At 42.6% G+C, this 25,434-nt stretch overlaps 1 protein-coding gene across 5 annotated transcripts in view; it reads right to left on the reverse strand.

Moving 5' to 3' along the window:
- The window catches only part of LOC124223519 (Na channel protein 60E), an 81,480-nt gene extending 56,741 nt beyond the window's left edge, over positions 1-24,739 (reverse strand). For 2 of the 5 annotated variants that reach the window (XM_069133514.1, XM_046635565.2), the window contains exons 1-2: positions 24,444-24,739; positions 19,611-23,186 (exon numbers count right to left, since the gene is read on the reverse strand). In XM_069133514.1, coding sequence (XP_068989615.1) covers positions 19,611-20,873 — 1,263 coding nt within the window. In that variant the 5' untranslated portion in view covers positions 20,874-23,186; positions 24,444-24,739. Of the gene's footprint in view, positions 1-19,610; positions 23,187-24,025; positions 24,147-24,443 lie in introns of all 5 variants that reach the window. The other 3 variants (XM_069133516.1, XM_046635556.2, XM_069133517.1) reach the window with 3 other exon arrangements.
- Positions 24,740-25,434: the final 695 nt, after the last annotated feature.

Genomic DNA, 25,434 nt, shown 5'->3' on the forward strand with positions numbered 1-25,434 from the left:
ACTCAACGTACAAAAAATTTACAAAATTTTCACCTACCGCGAAGTTATAAAATAACTGCAATGCAATGGAAAGGGGTTATCGATCGAACGATGCTCTTGTTTATTTCTAGGGCACGTTGGTTATAATAATAAGTTATTAATAAAAGCTATACAACCAACTAACGATCAGGCGTAAAGTGTACTTATATCTACGAATTGCGCGAAACGAACGTTGTGCGGGAACTTGAGCCGTGAGTCGTAGAGAAATGAAAACATGGTTCGAGTCAATCAGACCGAAGCTATCGACACCCCGTGCAGGCACGCTTCGACAGAGATCGGAGATGATGGTAGGACCACGTCAACCCCGCGAGCCGTTATCACCCCCTCCACCCCCTCTTCGCCCCCCGCATCGACTAAGGGGTAGGAAAATGCAGATCGAAACGGCGCGCGTTTCACCCGCGTTTCCTACCGCAGTGTCCGATTAAACTCTGGCGTTACTACTGCGCACGCATTCGTTTCTTCCTCTGCAAACCGAGGCTCTCTCCACCCCTGCTACGCCGTGCGGACACAACCTCGAGCTGAATAAATGACCACCGTACTCGTGTTCGTCTACCAAGGCGCAATTAGCGGAGCAAAGATAGGACACCGGCTGAAAACTCGATCGTGTTTCCTGCCGCGCGATTCCGCATCGCGGATTCGAGAATATAGACGTGCGATTGTCACGTGCGGTATTTCTTTCGGCGGTCTGACCGAGCTCTCGCGTTACTACTGCTCGGTTCAGGTTCGTTCGGTTTGGTTTGGGTTGGGTTGGATCATGCTCACCATGCAGGATCTGGTTTAGGGAGAGTCGTAATTTGATCGTTTAAATTCGAGAGCAGTTTTATTAGAAAGTGGGCGATTGGACGTCATTGATTTACATATTCACCAATTTTTCAACGAGACTGAAGATGAAGAAATTGAATCAAGCTTGTCGTACTTACTCTGCTGAATTCGAATCCAGGTCAACATTGAGATCCTTGATTGGACCCTGATGAATCAAACAACGAATGCCACTATCGGTTTGTTCACAATATCCACAGAAGAGGAACCGAAATGTCGTCCTGCGAATAGTTTGCAGTTGCACTCCGTCCGATGGACACTGCCGTTACTACTGAGGGAAGTGACGTTCTACGATTGGCGTCTAAAAAGCCGCTTTCACAGCGTCGATCTTGGCGTCGATAGTGCAAGGAACGCAAGCGATGATCAACCGGAGAAAAACACGATCAAGAGCAATAATGTACGCGTTTAGAGCAATGCGAATTGGCCCCAGAGACCGTCGACGGATCGGGTCAACTGTGCGCGACAGAGAATCGTTTAATACTGATCAGTAAGCAGCGGCAAAGACAGACTCGAGGGTTGGTGCTGCGCCAGAGATATGCCGGGTGTAGGTACTGAGTAAATAGAGTAGGTATTAGCGGTCCGTCATCAACGCCGGTCCGTCAATACGGTCCTAATTGAAGAGCAGGAGTTGACGTTGCGACGTCGCATCAAGAAAAAGAAGGAAATAATGGAACGTTGCGTCGATGCGGTGGTGTCCGTATCACAAAGCCGAAATTGGTAACGTTGACGTGACGAAAGATGACAGAGGGACAATTTGTTGTTGTGCAATTTTAGAAAGACTTTCAAGGAGTTGGCTTTACAAAGTATGTTTTACGACTATGTTTTGTTTATTAAGGTTTACTGAATTTCAGACAATCACTGAAAAGTTACGAGGCAACAATTTCTTGTAAGAATGCGTCGTTACAGTGACGTTACCGACTTCAACCTCGTTCCGCATCATCATGGTAACCCGTGACATCGTTGATACGAAGTTTGGTAACACTTGGTAGAAGTTGTGGCTGCGAGTTACTACTGAACAAATCAGTCTATTTCCGCAGCAACATGATGGGCTTTCAGTGTGAACAAAGCTTGAACTAAATCCTCGCGAATGGTTTGATCAATTCGGAACCCTGCGAACGTTGCTGACCGTCCATTTGATTTCATTCGAACTCGGAGCAGCAGCTCGTTTTATTTACTTGACCATGTGAGGAAAAAATCGAATCGAACTAAGGCGAACTCGTTAATGGGCGCAACGCAAACACAAATAAAATACAACCTGGCAGGTTGATGACGGTATCGATTAACGATAAACGTTTCCGAGTCGAGACGACGTTTGACTAGCGGGAATGATTTCCCGATGAAACGCTTCAAGGATAATTAGCATACTATCTTCAAGAACATGTTGACCAAAATTTACCAACGATGTTTTTCTACTTGTTCCATGCTTATCACGAATAATCGGTAACCGTTAAAATAAACTTTGTATCTAGGAATGTCACGAGGTTGTAAGAATCTTCCGAGTCTGGTTGACACGAGAGTCGGAGCAAAATTATTGAGAACGCGATGAATAATGACGTGAAATGGAAATTATAAATGATGCAGAAGCAGAGTGGTAAACCAGAAAGCGGTGGTTGCTGGTAAAAATCAAAGTACTGAAATTTTTTCATACTCAGGCACGCACGAAGTCGCGCCGTGAGGCCACGAGCAAGCAGATCGATAAATAATAGTTGCGAAGGTGGGCGGTAAAAAATGTAACGTAGATTTTACATCTATCGTAGTGGATACGCGGACAGCACTTTATTGGAGTTAAATCTACACCAATTGTGATGAATCTAGCCAAGCATGTTGTAGCTGTTACTATTGCTTTTCTAACTTTCATTATTGAATTTGTAAATTTTTCCACAATTGCTGTTATGGATTTAACTCCAGAAAAGTGCTGTCCGTATATTCACCACAGGAGATGTAATATTTGCAATATTCTTCTTTCCATGTTTTATTAGCGATTGAAAACTGGTGAGACGTTAACTCCCAAATGGCTACTCGACAAGGACACCAGCCTCGTTCGATCCGGGTGTCCCTTTCACACAATTGGCCTCGCGTCAAGTGCCCGCGATGATAGATTCGAAACCTAATTGAATCAAGTCCAAGAGTCCCTGTGCAGTTCGGCTTTGGCAAGGCCAAAGGACAAATTGCGTAGTGACGGAGGATCGATGCTCTGTCGATATCTGAACGCAGTCAATACGCAACGTAACGCAAGTCCATCCGGAAATCCGGAATCCGATATGATTAACAGATCCCTAGCTGGAAATTGCACCGGTTTTGATTCACCGCCCCCGGCGAGTGGCTTGATCCACCTTCTGCGGTAGACACGTTAAAATATTGAGTACCCTTCCCCGCGTCTGCAGGCATACCCAACCCGAGGTTCGTACTCGATTGGCCATGCCGGCCGTTCCATGGCCGCCATACTTAATGCGGCACGAGACTATGACGTCAGATCTCCACACGTAAACAGCCACCGCTTACGTATAAAATATCAATATTTTTCCTCGACAAAGTCCAGGTCTTTCGGGCCATTGCGTCCGGGTCACAAACTCGCTGCTGATGGCGTCTAGTGCTCGATTCGCTGTCCGGTTAAACTTCGCCGTGGATCGATGAGAAAATTGTCTATCGCCCAGATTCTTCGATCCTTGATTCCCGGGTCAAGCTGGCACGCGGAAATTCTCTACCGCGACACTTTTGGATTTGTAATGTGGGAATCGGATCAAGTAGAAAGCTCGCCGGCTACTGAGAAGTAACTGAGAAGTAACTAAGAAGTACCATGTTCCAAATAAGCTGAATACGTGTCACTTGCCTGATTCGTGTACCCCTCTTTTAAAAAAAAAGAATAAAAAAAGAACGATCAGACGCGATGGAAAGTCCTGTTGACGGATTGTAGAGCGGTGCATTGGTCCGGTAAAATTGAGCCCTAACTATTCAGGTGGTTAGATATTTTCATCCCTGATCCTCTGTCCGAATGGCCATCCACCCCCGGTATTTGATTCCTTTTGTGTTCGGCTCCCGCGGGCGAAAGCCGGTTCGAAATTATGTGATATCTTCCAGATGGTCAGTCCGGCAAAATTCAAGCATTTGAAAAATTGTCCCCGAGTGTACGAAATCGGTTGGAAAGGTCCGTGACAGGGGAGTTTATTCCGTTGTTTTGCTCGCCGAGCTATCGACGAGGATCCGAGGATGTATCGGGGTGAAGAAAACTTTTCCTTATACGTACGAGGGATAAGAACGAAAAGGGGTGCAACCCGTTGTTTTTTTTTCGATTTTCGAGATAAATCCGCCTCTTTTTATTTTCGTTGCATACGCCCTTACGGCAGTAAAATCATCAAATTCTGAAAAACTGTGGGTTACGCCCATTTGGTTTTGAGCTCTCGATATTTATCACGTACGTCATACGCACTGCATAGACACTGCATACGTGCCAACTGTGTTACGATATATATCGAGGTGAGAAATATGGCCTCGTAACTTTCCCTGGTCTGTTACGACTCTTTTAAGGGAGCACGAGGGGCGGACCGACGGATCGAGAACGGAGGATGAAAAGGACGAAAAGGGAGCGTCAAGGACACACGACGCCTCGATTCGAACTCCGATATAGGCGCCGGAATTTAGCCGGTTCGTTGATACGAGTTTATCCAGTTTTCCTGCCAGAACTGGTAGCCACCTACAATTCCGACCAACTTACACCAAAATTGGTACCCGGGTTTTTTTGGGATGCCTGACTTCATTTCAGAACTAAGTTTTTGAATTTGCCAACCCCTGAGGGTGAAAATACCGGTGAGTTGGAGTAAGCTTTCAGTTTTATTGTTAATTTTTTTGTTACAAATTTATTGCTTTGTAAAATAAATGGACACCTAACTACATGGTTTCAGCTATCGTCATTTACATGGTCACATGATCCCCAACGTATCAAGAGACTAGTCCTAAATTAACTTCACTCCTTATTTTATATTGGCAACAGACTGGCATTGTTGAAGGGGCTGGTTAGTATTATTTAGACTAGAGCTGAGTTTTTATTACTTTATAGTCATTTTTCTTTTTTTTATTATCCAATTTTGGATTCGTAATCAGCGACCCAAGAAACCCTCGAGTGATGATTTTCAGATCAACTGCCCAATTTTACAAATTTCAATTCAACGACCCGTAAAACGGAAATGTACCAATTTTCGTCCAAATCCATTGAGAAACATCAGAATTCTTCTAAAATGTACATGTATAATCCATTACTAGTCAACCGGTTAAGACAGCCCCGCGGCTCTTGAAATCCACGAGCTGAGGAGCCCGTGTTTCGGAAATCTTTGAATGTCGTCGCGACTTTCCAAGCCCACCAACTGATTCCGAGTCATTTTTCACCCCGAGGGTTCATTGCCGCGGATATCCCACAACCCTGCAGTATTTGAATACCCGTAGAGAGCGGAGTGAAAGTTTCATCCTTTTTTTTTCGAAGGAACCAGGAGCTTACAGTCCTCCCGAAGGGCTGACGGAGCAGATTATAGTGATATAGTGAGTGAGGTAGGATCTTTGTACAACAAATTTTCTGCTCAAGGAATAAATACACTACTGTACAATTATAATATTATACTCCTGATCCACTCTGCGTGTATAGTGGAAAATTCTTTGACTTTATACCGAGAATATAGTGTGAAAAAGATAAATGGACGAAGGTAGGTGAAAATCAGAGGTGGAGAAATGCGATCCCGTCTGTCACTGCGATTCCCGTTGGACGCGCCGACGAACTTGTAAGCTCCTGTAAAGCGCCTCGTGAACTGTGTTCTGGAGTAAAATCCAACCGGCGGTTGTTCGCGTCCCGTTGATGAGAGAGGGTCTAAGTACGTTTCATTGTATATCTGATGGATTAATCAGAGAATATAAAAATGAAAACACAGGGAAACTCGTTTCGAGCATTGAATCGAGGCCAGAGTTTTCTAACGATCACACCTCCGAAGGGTAATTTTGTTTTTTTCTTTTTATCTCAACTAAAAATCGATTCTTTCAATTAATTTTATTACGAGACAGTTGTTCATTAGCCAAGTATTTTTCAAATTATTACGTCGGCAAGCTAGGAGGATCTCTTATAAAGTATAATCTGTTTAGGAACGCCGAGTCGTTTCGTTCGGTTGCTCTTCAAATTGAGGACATGGTCGAAATGAAAGCCCGTCCTTAATTGACCGACTCTTACGACTGAAAGTTTCGTTGGTGGAACGGGGTTGAGTTTGAGATACCGATGCATACTTGTTCTGTTTTTGGTTAATTATGTAAATTACCGATAAGACATTCCACTTGCAAAGTTTTCCGAGTGATCGATATCAACCTGGTAGAAACTCTAATCCTTCGGCTCCTCCTTTGTGCAAGGATAAATCCACCGGCCGTAGTTCAATTGAGCCTCGACTTCACCCTTCCGAACTTCAATTTCTTGAATAGACTTTCTTCCGCGCCCTACGGGCTTTCACTCTTTTCAAGTCCAATATTACCGATTGATCGTTCTCCCAATTTTCCCAGATTTCGAAGTCCCCGGCCACGAGTGCAAGACGAATGGTTATTCCTCAAGGCATTTTAGCAGTGTTTTCTTGTACGGAATAACGCGCTCGTTCCAACGTGGAACTCTAACTCTAAATTCTTTTTATCTCAGTGGGTGATCCGGTCACGTATTCGCCGTTACGCGAGGTCTAAAAATCAGCTCGTAGAATGAAATAAAAAATAGAAAAAAAAGAGAGAGAGAGAGAGAAAGAGAGAAGAAAAAAGAACCAGCCTGCCGGGGATCCCTGGGGATAAAAATAGCGTCGAAGAGACAAAAGAGGGCGAGGTTAGGGATGAGTTGGGGTACGGGGTTGATAGTCGGTGGAAGACGGGAGGGATTTGAGTCTGCGCCGCTCCGTCGCTAAGAGGGGCGAAAACCGGGCAGAAAGATGAGATTTGAATTATGGAGGGCCATCTGGAAATCATGCACACATACGCTCGCGTGTGTCTGTGTCGAGCCACACTGACGGACACAATCGCGATAAGACGGGCGTAAAATTGGGGGAGAGAGATCCGCACAATCAGCCCTCAAGTTCTTTTCTTGTTCGTGGTCTTCCTTTTATCGCGTGGATGATTCCGGTGCAGCCTGGTGTTACAGGTACGGCAATGTCGGCGGATGTTCCATAAAATTTCCGCGCAATTCACCCGTCCAACGTTTTTCTGATCCCTGAATAAAATAACCGGCACTGCATTTCTTCCAATTTACTTCTTCATGCAACACAGCTACGGATTTTGATATGCAATTGCTTCGCGGAATTTTACACGCTTTCTTAACAGCACCATTTAAGCTCCGTCTAAATGAAATTATTTTATTACACGATTGTTGTTATTTATAGCCAAAATCGAGGTCCGTGATCTTGAAAACTTTTAAACAAATTCGCATGACTTTATAAGCGTGTAAATTATGCGAGAATAGATCCACTCGAAAGTTTGCTCGTCTCGAGTCGCTTGCTGTTTCTCTCTCGGTGTATTTGAACAACTGTTAACCGGATGATCGTCACCTCGATTAACACGAATACCGCAAAATATAAATCGTGGAGAATTATCCGTCCCTTTTAGAATCGGGATTCCTTTTCGGTTGACCCGATTTCCATCACAAGTTACAGTCACGGAACGTTCGACCGAAGTCAAACCTGAAATTTGCGTGGTAACAATTTTCCGTTCGAAAAAATGGATTGAAAACAAAAGAATCAGCAACGTGTTTAAGTAAAAAATCGTCGCCTGCGGGGAAAATGGAAAAATGAAACACCAGCAACCGATTCAATATAAACATCACGTTTCTTGGCTACAAAGAAAACCCATGAAATTTACTTTTCACGGTGATAACCTGTTTGATTTTTCACCCGTGTCGAAAAAAATTTTTCATCGCAACGGAAAATTCCCGCAATAACACGAGAAACTTCCGTCTAACGTCGCCGTTGGAATTGCAACTATTATATATTATACGACACGCGCAATTGTATCCGTGATAAATCACGGCGAATGAAAGCTCGGGTTTTCAAATGTAAACTGTGACCACACGAGGCCTTAAAGCTCACTGCAGTTTCACAATTACCTACGATCACGAAATTGCTCTGCGTGACGTCGAGCCTGAACTGCATGATCTAGATATGCCCGTAAGACCGTTAACCGTGCGGTTATATTAAATTTACAAGGTTTTATCGTACGAGCTTCGGACTGGTCATTGCTTTGTACGAAGTATCGCCGTTATTCGAATTCCCATCAACCAGCATCAAAAAAAGCTTCCACCTCACCCTCGTGTTAAAAACGTGAAAAAATCGTTACAGTACCTTATAGTCAGGCTTTGATAAATGAAGGAAAAATTCATAACAAACGTAACAAGTTACAACGACGGCGAAAAGCCCGAGCAGTTCCATTTACTCCAACGGTGCAAAGGTAGTTTCCAACTTTTCTCGCCTACCTAATACCGGTATGAAAACTGCAGGCGGCGTAATTTTGTTTCCTACCTAATACGCGCTCATTTGAAGCAAAAAATAAAGAATATAAAATGAAATAAAAAAAAAACAACACACGCGACAGAGTCGCGCGAGGAAAGTTTGTAAATTTCGTTGGTAATTTTCATTTCATTTTCGTTCGCTGGTGTTTTTACTTGCGGGTTTTAGGTAGCTACAAGCGTCACTGCGGAGCGGCAGCATCGACACGGTGCGCGTTTCATTCCTACATTGACCCCTGGAGTGGATATTGGTCATTATTCCATTACTGGTGGGTATCAGGCAGACCTCTGAATACCTCTTTCCCGAGATAAACAAGGTATTTATGCCTAAGCACCAACTCGACCAAAAGCTCAGACGTCCCTGCACGGTTTACGTAAGTTCGACTCGCCGTTAGACGCCGTGGTGCAGTTTGCAAATTACGGAGACATTCGTGTAGGTATACCGTAGAGCTTGTTCCCTACCGAGGAAGTCGCTGCCTGCCGCATAAAATGCTAAATATCTCTCGTACACAGGCGCGATAAGAACTTCCAGACTCGAGTACGTAAGAGAAGGGAATCAACGACTACGATCGTGAATTTGAAACATACCTGCGCCTCTTTGGCGCCTGCATGATTCGCAGATATTGTTGTATGTAGGTATAGACGCTGATTAAATTTTTTATAAAGTGTTTAAAACCCGAACCGACGAACTTCGTAGATTTCTTAAAGCTGCGAAACTCTGCAGGCTATGAGTAACATAAATTTTTTAAATTTTTAAAAAAATTTTTGTAATGGAATTTGGCACACAGTTTGTAACAAATTTCAAGTTTCTAAAACAGCAAAGGCAGATCTGAACGGCTTCATCTTCTCGGCACGATGTTGAAAATATTCATGAAATTTCTTGAGGAATCTCAACATCGGGTCAGTAACAACGTACTTTTATACCCGAGTTACGTGGCGTGAATTCTTTTCAAATACTACATAGATGAAGATTTCTCGGTGCAATTTTAACAATGACTAAAAAATACTCGAATCATTTTTTTCACGACAGTAATTAGTTCTTCTCATTCATTTATTTTATTCTCCGCCGTTTCGCGGTCTTTATTCCGCATGGGATGTTGAAACGACTGTGCAAAATTTTCCGTCACGCCTTTCCGCCTTTTACAACATTACATGAAAAATCACTGAGAATGAGGATAAAGTGGCGAAATGTCCTGTAAACGTTATTAGTTATGTGAAATGCCATTTATAAAACGAGCAAGTTTTACCGTCCGTATAGTATAAGGTGTACGGGGTGAGATTCCAGGCGCAGACATTGCATCGGGGAAAATATTCAACCCCCCCTTTTTCTCCACAGCCCTTCAACTTTTCGCTGTATAACTAAGAAGATTTTTTGCAACTATATCGCTTATCTAAGTAGTTTTAGTTTGCACCAATATGCAAATTCCTTCTTTTTTTTTTCTTATTTGCATCGACCGTGTTTCAAGTTTTTGCTGCGGACGAGCTGAGCTGAAGAATTCAATTGTGTTTGAAACTGTTCCGGTGAATTAGAAAGAGACGAAAAAAAATAGTTGAGTGGAACGAAGTGGAAAAGTGAATTCATCCGCTCGAACAGTAAACCAGAAACTGGTTATTATCAAATTTATTATAATAAAAACTCCGTGCATCTTCCGCTGCGCAATATAAATTTTTCCTTTCAACATTAATCGTCCTAGCTTTTAGTAATTTCATACAAAAAGGAAGTAAGAAAAAAAGAAAACGTCAAACACAATTCATGTGACGATAACGAAAGTTTTCGTCAAATGACAAAACTTTAATTCTATCGGTATTATGGATACGTATAATATTGTCTAATGAACGACGTGTTATCAGCGAACGACAAAATCAAAACGTTAGATCGACAAGGAAAGACGCGAACTGTGACGTTAGACGTAACTGTGACCGTACAAGTCAAACTTGTGTTATATTAAGTCAACATATCCATCTCCTTCCTTTGTGCCACGTGAAGCCTACGGATTGGCAAGGAAAACATACCCTTTTCTTTCCCTCTGCATCGGAGAAGCTTCCGTCTGAACAAACAGAGGTCCATTACACGAGGCTTAAAACACCTTCGGAACCACGCGATTCTGTCAGTCCGCAGTGTGTGCGTGTGTTTCTTGGCAGTAAGCGAACGGAACATAGAAAAAGAGGGAAAACGAAGAAATGATTTTGAAATAAGAAACCCTGAACAAATTATCACGGTTTGGCGACGCGCGTGTTCAGCACGAAGATTTCACTTAACGCAACATCCACAGATGTATAGGTTCAAAGCGAATTCGCAGAATCAGGTTCTATTCGATTTACCATGACGATCAATTATCGGCCCACTTGACTGCAAATGCCCTGCGGATATGAAAAAGTTTGATTAAATTCCCTCAGCGATTAACGTTTCAAATTTTTTACGAATTTTCACATGAATTCGGGATAAATAATTTATACCTCAGAACTCTGTAAAAAGAAGAAAAACAACTGTTAGAGGGATGCAATTTTCATCTGTGATGTATTGCATTAAAAAAAAAAAAGTATTCTACCGTTGGCGAGGCGCGGAGCTTAAAGTAAATGTGTTACGGAGAGGGAAATGGAGGTTGTGCAAAAAAATTCTAGTGAGAATGAAAAATACAGTCTTTTTAAATATCTAAGTAGGGGATAAATAAGACTGTTCAAGTCTAGACTCTGGGAATGTTTTTCTGTATATTCCTTGTTGTTTTCAAACTGTCTTGTCCCTCGCTTGCCTGCTTCGTATACACGGGGCGTCCAGCCTTGTTTACCAAGTCTACGTATATTTGCCCGTGCAGGAATGATCTGATATTTGAACAGAGCTCGAAGAGATCGAAATCTGTGTTTAAAACCGACCTGAAAAAAAAAGCGAAAGAGATCGAGCAGAACGCGCAAATGCTTGTGAATCAAGGAAACCCGGATTACGCGTAAGAAATGCTAAAATTTAAGGGTGAAAGTTGTATGTAAATACGGTTGATCAGTCAGGCAAGCAGACGACGTCGGAAATTTTTTTTTCTGAATTTGTTTTGGGACAAAGAGATTTTATTTGATTATGAACCTAATGATTAATGGTTAGCTTCTCGTAAATGAGAAAATTCAATTTGATTCGTTCGAAATTTATTTCAACCTAAAAAAAAAAATTATTTCTTTTCCTCCCGAGCGAGCAAATATTTTTGGGTGCATTGTCGTACATAACAAGGAAAAAACAATTCAGCTGACGATATGGATTTTCCATCCGTCCGTGAAATGAGAAACGGGATGAAAAAAGTCCGCACATGTAGTGGTGATTTTATGATATACATATGTATATTTTCGTTATTTTTACCGGATAGTATTCTCGTTCCATTTTTGTTACATCTTGGCGAAGATCGTCGAGACTTTGGGTAATGAATAATCATGCACAATCTGCAGGGCGAAGTTATCGCGATGATTTTAAATTAACTGAAACCGGAGATGCGGAGATTTCACCCCCCCATTGGACCCTTCCCTTGCACTGCGGCACTGCTCGCGAGTAAGGAACCCAGTTTGAAAGGTCGGGGGTCGCGACTCGTGCCTGAAACAGAAACACCTACCCCCCACCCCCACGACCTTTTCTAAATCCGCCCCTTTCTTCTTTTTCCCTTTTCATTTTCCCCCGCTTCAGTTCATCCTCTAAAGTATTCACGCTTCCCCTTACAAGCCCGGCTTGTCAATGTTTGCACCGCGTTATGACAAAAAGTAAAGATCCACGATCCAGGAATCAAAACGAATACAACCCGCTGCTGGATGCTGGAAAATAGAAAAAAGCAGGGTCACTGTGTTAAAAGATAAGCCCTTTACGACACCGGTGGAAATAATTTTCGTTAAGCGCCCGAGTAAAATTTTGAAATTTTCGATATTCGTTGTATTTTTTTCATACAAGCCGTGATCAATTGACCCTTTCAGCCCTTTCGTATACCTATGATAACCTGGAACCAAGGTATATAAGGTACGAGTAAATACACAGACACGCGCACAGGGTATAACAAGGGAAGGTAATTTATACAGCGCCCCCCGTTTAACCACCATGAAGAATATTTTCTCAGTGGATTCATATCCGCGGACAGTGGGATGAGAGATTTATAACTCGTTTTCTTTCTTGAAAAAAAAGTGCCGCAGGGATTTAGTTCCGTGATTTAGTTACTCCAGACCGTATGCAATAATAAAAGACGCGTGATTTATGTTCAATAACAGTAGCAACTAAAAGTATTTCGTCTATTCGAAATGATTGAATTAATATAAATAAAAAAAGTCATAAAATGTTTGACGTTATTCATTTGGGGCTGATTTCAATCTTGGACATTTTTTTCAACCATAACTGACTTTCCTAACAACGATTGTTGCAAGATACGACACGTGGGCACTTCGTCACGACGATAGGTAAAAATTTTCTCACTTTTGTCCGATCAGCAAGATTTCAAGTAAGGCTTACAGGGGCTGAAAATAAATTGGTTCCTTATCAACCGCAAATGTTTAACAACCGGGTATCAAGCTGAGCCTCAATCTTACCAGGCACTTGAAATTTTCAGTGAAAACAGGGCAGCGGGAGGATTCAATCTATAATAACGTGAGCAGATTATCGAACCTCGAGCAATTACTTCCAGGCTCCCGAAATTATACGCCGGGTGGTTGGTACACGGTAATATTTATACACCACAAGAGATCGGTATGAAACTTGATTAAAAGGAAGATGAAAAATATATCCCCGTGCTTATAAATTTGTTTTTCTCCTACCGAGATAAGTACACATCACAAGAGTAAAATTTAATCCTAACAAAACAGCGGTATTCGACTGTCCGCCCTCGAGCGGCATCACTTTGCAAAAATATAATTATCCTCGGCGATAAAAAAAAAATAATCTTACACGTACTCAGCCATATTTCCAGTCCGTAGTTTCACCGAAAAAAACACCTCGTCTTAATTTAACTTTCATTTTCTATAGTCTCCACGAAAACATCTTTTAACCGATGAATTAAACGGTGAAAAATGATTTTTGTCCTCTTCAACAACCCGGTTAGTTGCAAGCTCCGCTATACCGACATAAAAATTGCATGCAGTAGCGCTCTCCTTCCGTATTTCGATAAGTTAAATTATCGTTTCGATATCCAATAGAGAAAGAAGCGCGGGTGAAAAACGGGAAAAGTTTTTATCGGGTGTTGACGTGATGGGCTATTCAAGCCCGATTAACCCCGACTCTTTGACAACGATAAAACGACGCCGCTGTTGCAAACCATTTGCAAGATTAATATGTACTCTGAATTAGTTGCTGCAAAAGCAAATTAGTAAGCCGCGAAGAGGAGCTCGGACGCTAGGCGAGGTGCTATAGCTCCCTCTGTTTTCACCTGCGCGAATTGTGTCAGCAGGCGCAGTGCGGTAACACGCACATTTCTGCAGCCATGGATATATATTTCTATCGCAGCTCCCCTAGGCTGGCTAGGCAAGCCGACAAACATAAATGCCCCCCGCATTGTGTATAACACATATCTTGTACAAAATACAAGTGTGTATATGTGTATGCATAATGTACAATGCTCATACCGCCTCCACTCCCGCATTACACCAGTACACCGTATACATTTTTCGCTCACATATTGTTCCAAGTCTATAACGTACTCATAGAACCTACCAACGCTCCAAGAACCGTCCTTTTTCCTTCTTTTGCCAGGTTTTTTATCACATTTATAATATTGTTTTTTTTGTTGTTGTTTTTCCATGCTTTTTTCTCCCTCTTGCTCATACTACGTCACCGATGCGCAGACTCGTCTTCGTATGCATAAACGGGTATGCAGCAGAGTACATGTAACGTGTATCGTATCATTGCACATCGTGTATAGCTGTACATATATGTATATGTGGGATTTCTGTACGCAGGTTATATTTATACATAGGTACGAGGTTATAGGTAGGTAACTCCATACACGTCAGCTTCCTCCTTGAAACGAACTGCATGTCGCTGCAGCACAGTGTGTGACCTACCTGACTACAATATACGTTATGAGTATACCTGTATAGCTGCAGGGTATGAAAACATGCGAGGAAAAAGTTAAAATCGGGCGTAAACCACGTGAGCAATTAGGCGCGTTCCACAATATCTAGGCTATGCGCTGTTTTCACTGCAAGCTGAATTCCGAGGTCTTACAGCCTTTCGTCGAAGGTGAAATTATGATCGAAATATTTTTGCCATCGTCTTTTTTCACCCGCAACACCGTTTGACACCTTCCGAGGTGTGAAATTCGTTCCCTGGCTGAAATAAAATCTCAAGCGTGTATCAACGGCGGCCATGATCATTTTTCATCAACGTCTGGACTCACGCGTCAGTTATTTCACAATTTTCTCACGGCTCACACCGAGTTTTCATTCGCACTACAGGAATTCTAATCTGTAGAAGAAAAATTTTAACACCGGCCATGATATGAAGATAACTTGTACAGGGGAGTTCATTTTTAGTAATCCAGTATCGTATTCAACTTTACGCACGTGATCGGTATAACTTCATCGTTTATTTTCTCTGTTCGATGCGATTTCAATTTATATACCATCAGACAGGATTTGACGAGAAGCGAAAAGAAGAGATAAAACTGCGGTAAACTCGGGGAAAAGGGAGGCGAGACTTTGGCAAATTCGTTCCAGGTTTTACACTCTGATACCTACATACGTGTATGTATAGACACCATTCCCTCAACTTGGTCCATCCGAGGAAATTCGACACTGAGGATATAGATTGCTGCCGCTGGTGGGCAGGCAGATTGGAGGTTAGGAACACTCTTTCATACGATTAACACCGCAGCACACGACGATACCGTTTTTATCTCTGAAACCACCAGGAGAGTTACGCAGATAGTCGTTACCTGGCTTCTATGGCGTCTGGACTGCAGACGACGATACCAAATTAAAGTATGCTGAGTAGGGTGGTTTAAAAAAAACCGTTCTTACCCCATCAATTTTTAATGTCTGATAGAAAAAAGATCCTTACGAAAGATGAGCTCTCTGTACAAGACTCGGAAAATAAAGAGGCGGAATGGAAGAAAGTTCGCTAATCCTGCTCGGCGTATTTACTTTGCATCGTCGTCCCTCAATCGTAGATTGGCGATCGATTGGAATTTTAGAATGGAAATAATAAACGAAACGAACATTGCAATATCAAACTACGCCGACGATGCTCGAGGGTCAAAAGACGGCTGATCAAACAATCGCTGGAATTGTGCGTATAGAAAAGTGGAAAGAATATCGAACAAATATCGGAATCCATGGATTTGTTTCTGAGCACATATATGAGGGTATCTTTTATTCATACAAAACGTGAAAACACCCTATATCATGAATCAAATATTCCATAGGCTGCGTATATTCTAATCCGAGATTACCGCGTTGTTTATTCTTTGGTATAAGGATATGCGTCACTACGGAAATTTATCACAATTTGTCACGCTCGGATTTTGGGGGTTGAGATTATCCCAGTTTTCGAAGACATGCAGTTCTGCACAAACATAGATAATGCGTCGTATATCTTATACCCATTATGCGTACACTGCACGTCCAATTTGCGATCGAACAGCGCATAATAAATAACGTACAGACAGCGATGATTTTTTTAAGGGAAAAATCAGCCCGACTTTATTATACATAATGCCCGTACCCGTATCAGTGGCGGGGCAGAAATGTCTGAGGATCAATCATTCTTTCCTCGAAGATTTTACGAAAAAAAGGGGGAGAAAAATTGGATTGAGAAGATGGGATCACAATAAAACGAGCTATATAGCTGGCGAGAGGATTTCTTCGCAGAATAAGACAGGTGCTAAAGACATACAAATTTCACGTAGCATATTCTAGCAGAGGTCTCGAAGATCGAGTGCGATGCAATCGCATATTGTTACGAGCGTATATTTTACGTGTGTTCTAGCTCTTCGTCCCGTTCTTGAGTACAAGGATTTATATGTTGACGACTCGTTCTTCAGATTTTCTCCGACATTTTGATATAACATTGTATGTATACCACGATTGATATGTCACATATATATATATTATATATTTTTACCGATCATTAGCTCAGGAATACACGTTTGTAAAAAAGTTAGCAAATTTTCTATCAAGAAACGGCAATGCGGTGATCGCAAAAACACAAAACCTACACGAATTGTAATTAATAGATCGTTGATCGCGGATGTAACGTTTTGTCAGTCATCGTGCGACATATGAACGATCGGTTATTGCCAGTGACATGAAACGGGATAATGAATGGCGACGGGAAACGAAATAATAAATGTCTCGTTGATGCTATGAATATAAATCCGTCGAGGGAAAATTTCGGATTGAGCGGTGAGAAAACTTTTCTCATGGTCCGCGAACCTGACTAGTTATAAAACTTTCGTACTGTATTTCACAGTGCAGAAAACGCGCAGTGTAGCGGTGGAGTAAGATATATTAATTACGAACTGCGCATTATATCCAGGATAGCTCTGACGAATCCTGTAGGAAGAGCGGAGAACAGCTCGTGTAAAATTCATCCGTAAAAAAAGTAGTTTTGAAAACATTCTTCTCTACACGTAATATATCACCGAAAAATGTTATTTCGAAACTAATCGTCAGTATATTAAGTAAACTGAAACGAATTCTCTAGTTCTTGGTAGTACATGTACAATTAAATGTTCTCTGGAAAATGCACGCATTGTATGTATACTAACATTATTATAATCTCAGTTTAGTGGCTGACACTGCACAGATAAGAATTTCCTCTGACGAGATGCTTTTGATCTGAAGATGTATTTTTTCGTTAATACCGACTCGAAACTGACTCTCCATATCTCTACGGTGTTGTTATGTTGTCGGTAAAAGATAAACTCGAGTATAGGCAGAGTAATCTTTTCACACGGAGTTCCTTTGGCGAGAAGCCCGCCCGCCCTCAGCGATCTCTAATATCCGTGTACACAACACCGTCGAACAGTCCGCAACCCTTCTCAACGTCCGTAACGCTGATGCGATTTTGGGTTCTCGACTAAACGAGCATCAATTCTGCTCGCCATGGAACTCGACCGTCGAGGCTGCTTGGAAAGTGTGCAGCGAAGTTGTATTCCTTGACCTGCGCGAAACTTTTTATCGGATATACCATACACGGGTATACGTTGATCGAACGTAGCTATCAATGCCACTGGCAAAAGTATAATAATTATGATTATCGCTCGGATCATTCATTTTTATCGTACTTTGTGGAAGATTGTCGAGGTCTCGTCAATACGGACCGAGCCTCTTGACGCGACGTTGAGTTCGCGATCAGTATACTTAGCACTGCTTTGACCTTTACCGAATTCGTTCCCAGAGACAAATTAATCGGCAAAAAAAAATAAAAGTTTCCTTCGCGTATGTAGATACGCACACATCCCGAGACCGGATGCTGTTAATGCCGTGATCCGCGAGCGAGGAAGGAAACCCCCGGGGAGGAAGTTTAGATTGAATTTTTGCGGAAATAGATTCCAACTCGGCGAAAATTAATATACCTCGATAGATACCTATACCTATACGTATATGATCTGGAATGTTTCTACATGTGTACGTGTATTACTCGAGCAGGAATCTTTTTTCGCTATTTGTTTCTCCGTACACAGACTCGCAGCTTGCTCTGTGTTCGTCTGCAACACTGCGCACGAATACACGAAGGTACGCATTCTTGTATAGAAACGCGATAGAAATGTAATGAAAGATTTATGAGAGTCCTCTTTCCTCGCCCCCGTGACTACCATTCGCGAAAAGTTACTCCGCAAGCCATTAAATCCAAACGCCCGAGAGTTTGTTTGCAGCACTCTTTATCCTCCGTAGACCAAAACAACCACCTTATCACCCGGCGTTCTTCCCTCCGTCTCTCTTTACCTTTCTCTCTCACTCACTCACTCACTCTCTCTCTCGCTTTCACCCTACTTCCGTTGTCCTTTTTCCTCTATGCATTTTATCCAGAATGGATCGCTGAAGAATATTCCGGCCGTTTTAGCGTCGGCGAAGCTACCGAAAACCGCGAGCCTTGTGCTTTTCTCCTTAACCAGAAAGACCTACGTAATTGTGGAATAAGAATTAGGTGAAAATGGATAAAAAGCCAATAGAATTTCGGTGTTTCGAGTATGGAATTACAATGCGGATAGAAATTATTATTCACGCCGAAGCTTGGCTGCTCATCGAATCCACCGGTTTGCAGCCTTAGCACTATACGCAGACAATAGTTTCACTTTCTCAGCTATAACTGGATTATAGCACGTCCATTGCACCGGAGGTTTTGTCTTTTCACGATCACGGTTAAACCCGAAGCAATGAAAGCCACGTGTTTCTCCATCGCATTAGAGTTTACTCAGCTCGACTTTGTATAACCTCATTTACATTTCGTGTAAGTGAAGTTTGCACAAGCTCGCTTAAAACTTCACACAGTAATGAAAACGTGTTTTGCATCGCCCCCCAGGTTACATGGATGCATAAATTGAGGTGTGGATCACAGCAATTTCGAATCCCTCTTTTTAACGTCCATCTTCCTCATTTTGGCAAGCATAAACGATCGGCAACCTGAACGCAGAATTTAATACGCACAGAGTAAAGAAGTATGGAAAACTCGTTTGCCGTCTGTTCCAAACGAAGCGACAGTTTCGCAGGGTCCGACTATACCTGCATAGCTAAGTCGGTGTCCCTGCTAGCTAGCCAACTGACATGCACAGTTTCGTTGGAAACAAAATTGCTCGTCTAGACGTGAGTTAACCCACTGCGCCGTTTTGCTAATTGCAAAGCGAAGGAGAAATAAAGCTTTGAAAAAATCAGCAGAGAAAGACTCGGTTCCATTTACGGACCTGCACTAGAATCAAAACTACTGTTTTACCGTAAACACGAGTCGCTCAAGCTTCAAAAAGGAGGCTTCACGGTTCAAAATCGGGTAAAACGTCATTCGCTTTTTTTTTTTTGTGAGACCAAAAAAGTTCATGTATAAAATACCAAACGAGAGATAGTTCCAAATGTTTTCCTGGCCTGATAGAACAATATCCAAATCGGAAGACGATCGATTGTACGATAAGTGCTATTTGTGAAAAAATTCATCTACGTCAATAATTTTTTAAATCGTATTTCCAATCATCTTTCGCTTCGAATTGTCTATAAGATTTTTTGTATCACGGCAAATTGGAACAAAGTGGAGAATTCCCTTCTAAAGTATAATAATGAATCGAAATTATGAAAATATACCGCAGTCTCAACGTACCTCGTCATAAATGAAATTGTCAATTTCCTCCAAGGGTCGTCCGTAGAGATCGGCTGGAAATGGTTCGAACTTGTGTGGAAGCACAGCGCCATCTTCAACGGACGTCTTCCTGCGAGGCTGAAATCCGTACTCGCGAACAAGTTGAACAGTCCGATTTTCCAACCGATCCAAGCTCTCCTTGGTAAACGGTTTTACAGTCTGTTTCCCGGTATTTCCGGTACCCTTGCCGTTACCACCGCATGGTGACTTTTTCTCAGGATTGACATTCCGCGCACTCAAATTGTCCGAGAAGCTCGCTACCGGCTGTGGAGGCGATCCGACAACCTCAGCCTGGATCTCGGCGCTCCCCGAATCCCCGGTTCCCGAATCTGCCGAGGTCCCAGCGATGCCGGCGAGGGGGGGTCGCAGCCGGGTTCCGTCCTGCGGTTTGGGATCCAATTTCCTCCGAGGCGAGATTTCCTCCGCCGACGAGGTGCCCTCGGCTGGGTTCGTCTTCTCACCGTTTCCCCAAGATACCGCGGCTTCCGGAGGGCTGAGAAACCGCTCGTCCCTTTCGGCGGGCCCCGGCTCCCTGGGATCGTAGGCGGCGAAACAAGGCCCCAAATCCTCGGGGTACCGAGCGCCGAACGCGCTGGCATAGGGCCGCGCGCTGCACCTCGGAAACAGCGGCGACAGCGTGTCGCCGATTTCGTGATCGCGGGGACTGAGGCCCCCGCACGTAGGGGGTGACTCCCGCGCGGTCCCAGCGCTCGGTCGGTAAAACTGATGCGCGACGCTGTCCGCCGAGCCGAAATCCGTCGGGCGGCGGGACGCGGGCCCCTTTTCCGCGCGGCGCGGCCTCGGCGATGTCAGCGAGGTCAGTGAGGCCCCCCCCTCGGAGGGCCCCGCTCGTCCCGGGCCGCCAGGCGACGACCTCCGCGGCTTTTCCGACCGTCTGCCCGCCCCAACGGCCGATCTTCGCGGCGGCTGCGGGGTCCGCGATATCCTTTGGGGCCTGGGGTGGCCCCCCGTTCCGATCGAGGGGAGGTTCAGGCTGCGCTGGCTCCCCGACGCATCTCGCCGCTCGTTCGGGTCCCCGTTCGGCCCGTATATCCCCTCCTCGGAAACTCGGTCCAGTTCCTCTCTGCTCAAGTTCGCGTAGAGCCCGGCGACCCGCGGCCGGTGGACGAATCCGTTCTCCTCCGAGCCGCTGCTAGGCGAACTCGGGGCCCGGTCCCCGCCCCCGCAGCCCACATGGCCGCCCCCACCCTGTCTAGATGTCATTCGGTCGCGGATTTCATCTCCCGTTTACCCGTCTCGGCACCGCTGCCCGCGTACATATTTTATTTATGCACGTTTACGTGCGCCCCGTGACCCCCTTCGGCGCCGCTTATTGACCGAAAATTTTTCACACCCTCGACCTACGGTCGTTCAGCCACTGCGAAACGTTGCTTATCCTGCGATTATTATTATTATTTTTTTTCTTCTCACTTTCTCATTACTTGTTTTTATTATTTTACGCGATTCTCAGGGATTCGAATGTTCGCCGATACTCTTCTCTTCCGTAATTTTCTCCTCACTCAGTTATGTCGAATTACAACGATTTTCAGAAAATTATTTTCCATGTTGTTCTGTTCGTAGGTATAATCTCGATTCTATTTTTTTTTTTTTTTTTTACTTTTTTGTTTAAATTATTTCATTCCTCATGATTCCGAGTCAAACGTAACTTTATATCCTATAGATAACGCACCATGTGACTATCAATTTATAAAAACTCTCAAGTTTATCTATTCGTTAATTATTTCGGCAATACTAACATTAGTAATCAAATTCCCACCAATAAAAACCAACGACTCGCTGATTATTTTTAATTTTAGCTCCTTCTTCGTATCCGTTTTACTGCACTTTCTATTTTATCTTCTCCACCCGTAGATTATAATAATAAGATGATCGATCGCATCGCACAGGCATATTTCACTGGCTTGCTTTTAATTACTTATTTATTTCTCACTAAATTTTCACTATCAGAATTATTTATAATTATTAAATTTTCAACTTTTCAAATAAACAATCCTTATAAGCTACAAGCTACGAGTCACAGTCATGAGATGAGCGTATATGTTAATTAGTTACGAAAAGATCGCTGCCCCCTGCTTCAACAGCCGCGTATAATATAACGTAGACGTGTCCTTTTAAAACCGAGAATTTAAACAGCGATATTTAAATTGCCGGGCTGCTTTTCCATTTGCGTATGCGTAATACCTATAATGGTGACGGTCAAAAGTGCCTTGAATTGTACAACTTATATTACGCATTATTAGATATTGAAAACGTGAACAGTTTCGATCAGCGAAGCTTTCATACGGTGTGCTATATTCATATAATATATATGAATATATACATATGTATATACGTATATATATTTCTCTCCCTTTTCTTGTACCTGGGTAAAATAAAAACTGATACTGTTCTATGTACTGAACTACGTCGCACCTGTTTTTCACTTCATGATGAATGTTCGAATTTTCGTAGCATTATTATTCTTCTCGACATGTTTTATTATCGTCAACCGTCATCGTGGGGCGCATGGAAATAAAAAATTTAATTCGTATCACCACGTACATGTACATACGTGTAGACGTACATATATTGCTTGCTGAATTCGTTAAAAATTTATATCATGCTCATATACACGTTGCCTTTACAGGACAAGTCGTAGACAAATTTTTTTTTTTTTTTTTCATTCCATCACTTCACAAACGAAATGTTTTTTTATACTTGTTCGCGAAGCAGCTCAATATTATTTATAATCTGTGCTAATTCTATACAATATTAGCCGCACGTTTGCTTTCTTTTTCTTTTTTTTTTTTTTTTATTTTATTTTTACATTATTCAACGTGACTCGGTAAATTTTTTTTTGTTTATGTTTCAATCAATTTTATACTAGCTTGTTTGTTTAGTATTCGTCCCGTTTCCTAATTTCATTTAAATTGCTTTTTACTATTAATATATTCCTTTCTTTGTTTCTTGTCACCGTCGTATAATATTTATTACTTTAATTTTTTGTCAATCTTTTTCACTCACTTTCTTCGTTTCAATTGCGTTATTCAAACGTTACGTTACATATTATACGGAGACACAACGCGGTGTAACGTAAATGTAGTTTCTTTGTTTTTTATATTCACATACACAAATACCGAAGGGAAAATCAAAATGATAATTCACTCGAGGACCACAGCTATTGAGTTTTCTGTCTATGTAAGGAGGTAAAGGTATAAGGTAAGTCGGTGTATTAAAAATTTAAACTGCACCAGTCGAAAATTTTCAACAGAACACCATAATGCACGTTTCACACTTTTCCTTTGGTTTTTCCTTTCCTTCTTTTTTCTTTATTTCTATATTATGTATTTCATCTCATTGCGATTTTATTCTTTCTCGATAAAGAACCGCGTCACGTCCACTTTCTCTCTTCCTCTCTCTCTCTCTATCTATCTCTATTTCTATTTTTCTCTCTTTCTATCTCTCTGTCTCTCTCTCTGTATACTCCCCGTACAGCTCCGTGCGGTTCGATCATAAACGACTTCTTGTCACGTACACCTATTTGTCAATCATTTTCATTTGTACTTCAACGGATTCCCCATTTTCGAAATTATTCCTCGTCCTTATATATACATATATTATATAAGTTAAAATAATAATAATAATAATAACAACAATAATAATAATAACAACAACAGTAACAATATTAACGTCAACGCGAACTCTCTTGTTCGCCAAGTGTCGCGTGGCTCGAGAAACGATCGAATACAGTCAATTTCAAAATGGCTTCTAATTTCTCTCTCTCTCTCTCTATGCCTGTCTCTTTCTTTCTCTCTCTGTCCCCTCCATTACTCTAAGTCGAAACCTCACCGTCATTGTGTACGGATTAAAATTTGTTTAATTTTAAACGTAGAGAGTCATTGTGTAGAACTCAACAACAAAATTAACGATCTCTTAAACGAGTGATAAGAACTTGGCTCTATAGGTATTTATTACAGTATAACTTGAAAGCTCGGTCATTATATACGGACAATAGATTCACTCTCAGACAGCGTGTTAAACATTATTCAACGTATGGAGAGTGAGAGACGGAGAGAAAATGGTAGAGAGCCGGGTAAGCGAACCCGGCTAACCCGGCGAATCAACTGCTCATTGTCAACTTGTAGAAAAGAGACAAACTATGAAAATAAAATAAAGGACCAACAGTGGACTTTATCAAATATCGTGTTGGGAAAAAGCTACCGATGCTTTTGATATAAGAAACGAGAATTGACGCTTGGTATGCCGGTCGCGGCATCGCAACTTTCGGAAGTTGGCGAACAGAAAGTGTCAATATCTTGAAATCATTTTTAATGATGAAAAATATAGGTATTGATTACTGTTTCTCTAATTTTCACCGTGAATTTAGACCAGTATATTATCGTTCTCTTCATCACGATCGTAAAAAGAAAAACCAATCCGAACATTAGATTGATAAATACCGGTGAAGATTACTGCAGTACATGAGAAAAATCAGTTCTAGAATGGTAAAAACAGAAACGTGATCAGTGATAAATTTTTTCAAACTGATTAAAATAATTCGTCGATTTAATTTTTTTCGTTTCATTTTTCGTATCGAATTCCGAACATTAGTGATAAATATCGAATTCTCGAGCCAGTGACAAAGCGTGCAATTTACGATTCTATTCCGTGGGGGTATTCCTTTCTTTTTCTCTCTCTCTCTCTCTCTCTCTCCTCAGTCGCTACGTTAATAAAAGTAAAAGAAAGGATTTGGAGAAAAAAAAAGGCGAAAGCTAAATTCCGAACGATGATTACACGGTAATGGTATGTGCCGTAGAATATATATCACTGGGCGTAGATGTTTTCTTATCACTCCAGGGACCGCGTTTATACGGCTCCAGATCTCGGCGGGGTTACCGAACGAGCCGCGACCTCCTGCCGGCTCCGGAACCCGGTCAAGCAAAGCGAAAACGCACGGGTGCCTCTACGGAGAGCACTGACGGCACTGCTGCCGGTGGTGGGATCGCCGAAACGCAACGGCACTGTCCGCGAGAAACGGGACATCAGGGCGCGCGCGCCTATCGAGCGCGCGGTCGCTCGTTGTGACTGGGGAGTCACGTCAAATCGGCCGCCGACCGACAGACAGACCCGCACCGAAAGCGACCCGACGACCGAGACGCCGACCGCCGACCGCCGACCGCCGAAGGGACGCCGATACTCGACGATGTGGGTGGGGAGGGGGGAGAGCTTCCGCCCCCCCCCCCCCCCACTTTGCCGATTTTCATCGCTATCTACGCCGAAACAGCTTCGCAGGTCGCGAAACGCGACGTTGATCCCTCCACCTGCGGCTGGACGAGCAGTTTGAGCGACAAATTTTTGGGGGGCACGTCGTCCCGGTCCCGGGAAAAAAAACCGTTGACGTGCGTGAGTCTCGAAATGTCGGAGTCCGCGTATGTGAAACGCGAAAAAGGGGTCGACGGACCCGTTTTGTAGACAATTCTGAAAAAAAAGACGACAATGTATTTTCATTTGACGTGGAAGTAAGGAAATTGCACGGATTCTAAGAATTTAATATTGCGATTACGTTGAGCTTGTGCCATTTCTTTATTTCTGCGTCAAATGAAAATGTATTTGAGTATTTTTGTTCAGAATTTTGTGTAGAATGGGAGTGTCCAGCCTTTTTTCTCGTTTGAGACACGTGGATCTCGATATTTAGAGATTTGTACGACAATATTTTTCCATGAATTATTGTAGGAAAGAGAGTAAGAAGCCTTTATGATTCGTGATTCAAAACTTACCTGCACTC

Source organism: Neodiprion pinetum, chromosome 1 (genome assembly GCF_021155775.2).
Source record: "Neodiprion pinetum isolate iyNeoPine1 chromosome 1, iyNeoPine1.2, whole genome shotgun sequence".
Taxonomy (NCBI): Eukaryota; Metazoa; Arthropoda; class Insecta; order Hymenoptera; family Diprionidae; genus Neodiprion; species Neodiprion pinetum.